General features: G+C 42.5%; 1 protein-coding gene across 5 annotated transcripts; it reads right to left on the bottom strand.

Annotated features, from left to right (window-relative positions):
* Window positions 1-2,699: 2,699 nt before the first annotated feature.
* On the bottom strand, window positions 2,700-8,179 carry LOC107077270 (butyrophilin subfamily 2 member A2-like). Of its 5 annotated transcripts, none has more exons than XR_011189285.1 (4): window positions 7,641-8,179; window positions 6,582-7,046; window positions 4,448-4,474; window positions 2,700-4,316 (listed from the first exon to the last, which is right to left on the bottom strand). XR_011189285.1 is itself a non-coding variant. In XM_015346144.2 (4 exons), exons 1-4 carry the CDS (start codon window positions 7,906-7,908, stop codon window positions 3,910-3,912), a joined length of 723 nt encoding a protein of 240 aa, XP_015201630.2. In that variant the 5' UTR covers window positions 7,909-8,158; the 3' UTR covers window positions 2,700-3,909. The 5 variants fall into 5 exon arrangements, 1 of the variants encoding a protein (XP_015201630.2); XR_011189286.1 differs by having other exon boundaries at window positions 6,582-7,043; XR_011189287.1 differs by having other exon boundaries at window positions 6,582-6,798; window positions 7,641-8,177.

Genomic DNA, 8,179 nt, shown 5'->3' with positions numbered 1-8,179 from the left:
CTGACCTCATCCAGGCAGGATCCCTTCTGCTCAATCAGATAGACTGAGGGAGGGAGAGGGGCAGGTCTCCACCTCCTCCAGTGGAGAGGGGTTTGGCCCGCACTCCTGAGGTGGAGAGTTCTAGCTCATTCACGTTTCCGGCAGCCTTGGGGAGTGTTGTCCCTGTCCAAATAAAGCCTGTTCAAGCCTGGTCAGGCGGCTATTGACTCCTTATGCTCAGCCTTTCTCTAGCTCTTCCTCTCCCCCAGTGTTCTCATGGCGTTTAGGACGCTGTGTGCGGTCCTGTGTGCCTGCTTTGTGCCAGGGCTAAGCTGGCTCAGGTGCTCCTTCAAGCAGGAGGGAGTTGAACCCTGCTGGCTCTGACGGCGAATACAGTCGCTTTAACAGCTTTTTGCTCAGAGCGACTTTGGACATCATACTCCCAGGCTTTCTGCGCTAATCTCCTAATATCAGTCATGTTCATGGTCTGTGCATCTGTATGCATTAAGATCATCTTTCTGACTGATGGGTGGAGATTGGCAATGAATAAACCCTTGAAATTTGCGTTCTCTTCACAACCCTCATCATTTCGCCCTGCAAAATAAGTTTGTCTACTGTAAGTCTCTCGTAATATTCGCGAGGGGACTCGGCTCTCTCGTGCTTAATGTTAAGGGCGGCGGCAATCGCGGCATACGGGTCAATAAACGCACTGTTTTCTTCATCTGCCTAGCCATCCTCTCATGTACAGCTCTGCTGGTAGTTTTCCTGACCAGAAACACTTTCTCCTGTTCTGTGGCGTTTGGCAGGTACTGCAGGGTATACCTGAGGTCCTGAATATAACTCGCGATATTATTCTCTGACACTGCGGGGTCAAGTCTCTCTATGTCCTTCGCTAGCCGTCTCAGCGAGTGGAGGTTTATTTTCCCAGCTTCTCTGCTGATGGAGAGATGGCGGAGATCGTGGTTGGGAGTACGACACCTTAATTGACTCAGCTCTCTACCCCACACTGTCCCGTTTACAGATCCCGGCCGGGAGAGCTCTCTCTCAGGCGGAACCCTTAACACCCGGCTAACCGAGCCCTCCAGACCGCTTGGCGGTGAGGAACGCCTGCGTTGCATCCAGTTCCTGTCTAAGCGAGTTTTTATCTTCACTGACACGCAACAAGTCCTTGCGCATTATATGTGTAACGCAACGGGGGCTCGGGCGGGCGCCCTTGCCGCATCTGGTCGGCCCCTGCACCCTCCGGGGCTCGAACCCGGGACTTCCGCGTCTCTCTGCAGCGACCTAGCCCCGTGAGCCAAAGAGAGATCTCTCTACAGCCCAGTAGCTGTGGTCCTGCTATCACAGGGAAGGGCGGTGACGTCACCCGCTCTGGTACGCCGGCTCTTACACAGCGCCTGTCGGCCGTAAGCGTTACATATGGTTACGTTCGTATTAACTCTCCAATTCCCTTTCTTTTTCATGCAGGCTAGCTTCTAGCCTTCTCTGAGTTCTCTCAACGACAGCTTTCTCAATACTGTGCCAGTGGTCAGACTTGTCGCTGCTAGAGAGAGTGCTTATTAGCAACTCTAATTCAGACCTTTTAACAACATCGTTAAACTTAAGAGTTACTTTTAGATACGAAATCACAGTTTTACCACAGAAGACCACAAGATCAAATATGCAATCAACCCGGTAGATCGCAAAAGATCACAGAAAATCAAGCACTGCTTAAAGAGCAAGGGGAACTTTTTTTCTTTTTCAGCACACTCCGTATTGTCGTGCGGGAAAACCCGCGGCGTTTTCTTTGGTTGATTTATTCCTCTCGGTCGTCTCATTTCACTCTAAGCCATCCTCACACGGGGCGCCAATAACTGTAGGGTTTTGTGCATTTACTGCTACAATTAATAATTGTCTCAGGAAATGCACAAACCCCTACAGTTATTGGTGCCTCGTGAGAGGACGCCTACAGTGGAGTGTGTCCCCATTCCCATCAGGTCTCTGATTGGTTGGTAATCTTCTTGGACAATTGTCCATGGCCTGTGACTTTTAAGATTGTGTCCAGCCCAGATGACTATGGCTCTCTGCTGGACATCCAGGAGCTAGAAGTGGACATCCATCTTAGGGAGTATGAACAATTGGATCTGGATTGTCCTAGGAAAGACCCTTATCCAGAAGACAAACTCATCTCCCTCACTTCCCACATGCAAAGACCACTAGGGCATTCTGTGGCTGAGATCACAGAGAGGTTCCTCTTTAGAAACATTCCTGTGACAGGCGACAGGCTGTAGGTCAGGGCACGCAAACCTTACTAGAAATCTTTAATAACACTTAACCTAGGTGCAATAATAGGCCTTCTCCCTCTACCTGCAATGTATACATATATTGTTTTGCATTTTAATAACAATTTATAGGTGCTGTATTGTACTTATTTTGATAGAAGTCTCTGCTTTTGCTGTCAAGACAATTGTGAAGACTTGATCTGGAAAATGGAGGTGGAAGAACTGTTGACAGACACTGAGGTTTTTCTCTGCAGTTCAGAGGTAATTACAAAGGCAGAGGGACGTGCTTTAGGTCACACAAGAAGCACGGAGGTGAGGTGTCAGTTTCTAAAACCCTTCGTGTTTCTGTTTCACTTGTCATATCTTCAGTCCGCTTTCGTCTTTGTTACAGCCTTTCCTTATTAACCACAAGCTTGCTCGGTCCTTACCACTAAAGCACATGACTAAGATGGAAAACAACAGTACATTTTTATGAACATTTATGTTTAATAATTTATTGAGGTGTACCTATTAATAACACACAAGTACTATAAAGAAGGAAACACAAATATGAAACATAAAACAAAACAAAAAGGTAAAGGTTAATTTACAATAAAAGTCAATAATTAACTATTTCCTGTCTCATGGGCTTTGCAAAAACAGCTTTACCAAAAACCTCAACACACGTTTAACTCACAAAGCATGGATCAAAGAGGTTGCACACACAAAAAAAATTGAAAATATGCCACATACAGCAAAAAATAATGAACACAAGAAGCCCATTAGAAGCATATTTGACTGAAAAATGCTCATCTAAACACTTGGAAAGAGAATAGCTAAACCTAGAGAAAAAGAGTTCAACAGCACAGGAAGTGAGAAACAAACACAACTGAAACTTACAAGGGGGGATGTTCAGAGAGACAGACCATCAGCGTGAACACACACATGCTGCTGCCTTCAGATATGTTCATCGTCTTTTAAACTTCAACTAAAAATAATTAGGTGGCTTTTAGCGGAAGGCAACAGAACAAAATGTGGTACCAATGCTGAACAAATTATTTCTTTAAGAAACAAACCCATTTCATTCAGAAACATGTTTTTAACACATAACAGATAAAAATGTATTTGTTACCAATTGCTACAGGTATCTTGTAGAGCAGGGGCATTTCCAGAATAAAGGGATAAGCAGCATGGGGGTGCAGTGATCAGCATTGCTGTCTTTCATTGCTGGGGTCTGGGGTTCAGTTCCAGACCTGGGGAGCTGTCTGCATGTCCACAAATAGACCTGAGGTCACCAATCATAAACTCACTTACTGTACATCTACTGAGTGGACAATCCCTAAACAGTTAGAGAAAGTGCATTCATTGAGGTTGTTTCTATTGTCTTATGTCCAACATTATGTGAACAAAGGAGATTACTGAAAGGCAGCAGAGCAGGCAGGATAAAATACAGACAATGAACTGCGCGTTTGTAAAAACATCATTTGTTTTTAATATTTTTACAGCCTTCTCTTTTTTGATTAGAAACTTTTATAGCATAAGGATTTTCATAAAAAATCTCTGGATAAAAGCCCTCACAGATGTAATAATTCCATGCTGCTTTTATATATTACTGATCTAGATGTCATTTTTGTAACTCTCACAGGGTATTCTGATGACTGTAATGCTTGATGTTAAAGGAAGTTAGAAATCAGTGGAAATAGAGCTCGAGTAACAAAACTGATGGCGCTGTTATTTTAGTTTTTGCTTGATCAACAAACAACACAAAATCAACAGGGACAGTGGAATTTGCTGTGTACGTCCCACCCCTCAGCCACACAGTCCAGATGCCAGCCTCAGGGCACAGTGTGATCTGCCCCTTCCTTTTGATGGACTCTCTGACGACTCCTAAAGTCCAGGCGGACTTATTTTTCACCTTCACCTCCCAGTAGTGTCGACCTGAGGTGAACCCATCCTTTCCCAGGACATCGACACAGGAAGTAAATCTCTCTGGATTGTCAGGCAGATCCTGTCGTGTGTCACCATGTCTAACTTGTTTGCCATCCTCAGACAGGATGAGATGGGGATGAGCTGTTCTGGGGTCCAGAGTCACGTCCACTATGGACAAGAAAGGAGACGAATGAGAAGATCTGTGGATGAACAGTGTTAAGTAATCCCAGTGCACTGAACCTATACTTTGTGTATCTTTAATGAGATTGACGAATGCTTGAGAAACCAAACAGTCTCACCTGCATTCCTGCGTGCCCTCTCAAATTCTGTAAAGAGAAAGAAATGTAACAAGATTTAAGTATGTGTCCAGCTGGAGATAAAAACAGGTGTGTCTTCACTGCTGTCTGTGTTGAGTTCAGGTGTGTGAACAGGTGTGTCTTCACTGCTGTCTGTGTTGAGATCAGGTGTGTGAACAGGTGTGTCTCACTGCTGTCTGTGTTGAGATCAGGTGTGCAGCAGGGTGATCTTGTGTGTCAGGGGTGTGTTCAGCTGGAGAAAGTGCTGTGTGATGCTGCTCCTCCCAAAGTGGAGTTTGAACTGCTCTCTGTCCCTGAGCCTCAGCTCTGCCTCACTGCTTCACAGTCAGAAGCTCTGGGACAGAGAAAATGCTCAGACTCCTGTGAGGAGGGCTATGACCTCAGTCTACAAGCAGGATCCTGACTTCAAGGTCTTGCTTCAGAGAGCCCCTTCTCATAAAACAACAAGCCAGAGGAGCAGGTGCCTCCATAGAAAGAGCAGACCTGACTCCCAGGAAAAAACATGCTACAGACAGACAAATCAAGACTTGTGGTGACACTATACTGTATAAAAGCATCAGTGAGAGTCAGTGAAGATCCTGACTCTCTGTGGTCATTAAAAATCCCAGGGTGTTTCTCAAAAAGAGTAGGGGTGTTACCCTGGCGTCCTGGCCAAATTTCCCCCTAGCCTTTACCAGTCATGGCCTCCTAATTATCCCCGTCTCTGAACTGGCTTCATCCTTCTGCTCTCCTCCCCACTGAGAGCTGCTGTGTATGAGCAGCCTGGTGCATCATCCAGGTGGGGCTGTTTGCTCGTCAGTGAGAGTACATTCTCAAATCGTTACAGCAGACAAAGAAGCAGAATCTGAGAAATCTATTCACTAGGACAGCGACTGATATGGGGATATGCTTTTTTCCTCACCCTGTGCTGGCAGGGAGATGGCAGTGAGCTCCCTTTCATTAGCTCACATCACATTCAACCTGTAAATACTGATCTTCTAGTGATTCTGAGCCCTGAGATTCCAACAGCACAGGCACACACCACTGTTGTCAGTACTGACACTACTGCACTTCTGCTGTCACTACTATTGTTGCTTCTCTTGTCACTGCTACTGTTAGGGCTGCTGTTTCTGCTACTGTCACTACTACTGTAACTAAAGCTGTCACTATTGTTGTCACTACTACTGTATCACTACTGCACATCTATTGTCACTACTGCTCACACTAATACTGTCACTATTAAAGTCTCTCCTGCCATCAATACTGTCCTTTTTGCAGTTACTACTGCTGTCAGTACTACCACTTTATACTACTATTGTCTCCACTGCATTTATTACTACAGTCACTGCTGTCACTACTGTCACTAATACTGTCACTTCTACTGTGAATACTGCTGTCACTACTGCATTACTATCACTCCTGCAGTCACTACTGCACTACTATTGTCTCTACCCCTGTTCCTGCTACTGTCACTACAGCACTGCTACATTGCAATAATACTGCTGTCATGGCAGTAGTGAAAACTGTGTGATATATGTATTATTACTTTAGATTATGAAGAAGACCAACACAGAAATTAACTAGTACTGAAGATTTCTATTTTCTTGATTATCCTGTGCTGTATAATTGAGGATAAATCTTATTCTTACTGTATTTTTGTGTGTTGTTTTTTCTTCATTTTCTTCAATAAAAAACTTAACAAAATTTGATATTTTAAGTAGTTATTATATAGCAGAATAACTATCGGAATTATTATTCAGAACATATTTTCAGATTCATAGGAAATGTATTTGTAGTTGATTAATATTTCACTCAGCAGGGGAATCTCTGGTATAGAGATGATGTTGTCCTGATCACTTATAGATCTTAGTTGGCAACCGTTGACTCTGGTCATCATACTAATTACACAGTGATTTTAGATCATTTTAATTTTAACCACATAATCACAGGTAAACCATCTGAAAAATAAAACCTCTGTATTTTAGTAGTTTCTGAGCTGGTAATAAATAAGGCTGACAAGGTGGAGCAGTGGTTAGCATTGATCCTTTCCAGCATTGACTGCATTGTGTCTCTGTCCAGTTAGTCTGCTCTTTCAGGAATCATGAAAATGAAGTTCTGCAACACTTTGGCTACTCACCCAGGTCCACAGCAAGCCGGCCTGCAGGCAAAATAAAGGAAAGCATGTGTTGGACGGGTTTTAATATTCATTTAAACTGAGATTCTTGTTTAATGTACATACAGTTTGAATGCTAGACTGCTTGAGTTCACATGTGTAAGTCCCTACTTATATTCAAAATCTTGAAAAACAACTCACGTTTCTGTGTTTAACTGGTGGCGTTATTCATTGTGACATTCTATACAAAGTTTCAATTAAGTGTAGATTCAAAGGAAACAGCAGATATGATGTCATGCAAGTACAAGAAAAAATAATGTTATTGTCACACCTTTCAGTATTGTATAAGATGACCTTCACGTACAATATGTGTACAAAAGAATCTAGCATGTATCTGTTTAAACCTACTGACTTGTTAGGAGAAAAATAGCAATTTAAAAGCACAAAGACACACAAACTACTTCCACAGCAGTCTTGGAAGATCATCTGCTGGGGAAACACAAAAGTCAAAAGTCAAAATCTCCTACTTTAGCAATACAGCAGCGATATTCCCTGCTTTCTCTTCAGAGGAATGATATGGTACATATAAAATATTATAGTTTATGCTTATTTCAAAACTATTCAGGGAAAGAAATATACATTACATTATAATGTCAATGGAAAAAAATAAACATAAATAAAATATATCAATGCTAAAAACTGTAATTGTTCTGATGATGTGTTGCATGATCTACCTGACTTCACTAGTGCATACAGCAGGCCTGCTGTACAAACAGTGTCCTTGCAAGATTTATTATAGATCAAGACCTGCAGTATTACTCAAATTACTACTTCTGTCATGGCTACCACTACTACACTACTACCGTCACTAACCCTGCAGTCACTATTGCTGTCATTGCAGAGGTGTATTTATAAAATATAAATGAACACCTTTCATTTGTTTTTCTTTCATGCATAGATCACGGTGCATATAATACAATGGACATATACAGTATATCATGTTACATACTGTAGATTTTAACTATACTGTGAAGTAGAAAACCAAAACATGAATCTGATTTTAAAATAACCTTTAGAACTTACCATGTTCCATCTTGCCTTCCAGATCTGAAGCGATTTTGTTTTCGTGAAGGCCACGCAGAATTGTAATTGTCTTATTAACTGCGCCATCTTCCTCAAAGACATTAATCAGACGTGTTGCCAGGTCTATCGTATCATAGTTGACGACTTCTGCTCTAGGGAACTGGCCATCTTTTCCCATATCAATGAGCTTCTCCTTGAATCTCTTCAACCTGTCTGAATCCAGACTGTCCAGGCTGTCGATGATTTGGTCCTTGATGGTTGAGCTCATTTTCTTTAAATCTCTTATCCAATTCTTCTGTGGATATTTATAGTATGATGAAGCCAAATGCTTTGTAAAAAAGTTAAACTACTCTCTTCAATACCAATGAAAGGAAAACTGAGGTGATTTTAAGCAAGCTGATATGGTACAGTGTCAGGAAATGTTTGTCTTCTGTCTTGTCGTCTCTCCTTCAGAGTTCTTCTCTGTGGCTTTGACTTGCTGACGTCACTCTTCAAACCTGCTGTTTCACAAGTGTGTCTTGGGGTGGGATCTTGGGTAC

The sequence above is a fragment of the Lepisosteus oculatus genome, chromosome 4 (genome assembly GCF_040954835.1).
Source record: "Lepisosteus oculatus isolate fLepOcu1 chromosome 4, fLepOcu1.hap2, whole genome shotgun sequence".
NCBI classification, from domain to species: Eukaryota; Metazoa; Chordata; class Actinopteri; order Semionotiformes; family Lepisosteidae; genus Lepisosteus; species Lepisosteus oculatus.
Note: the sequence above shows the minus strand (reverse complement) of the source record. Positions and strands in the feature narration are given on the sequence as shown.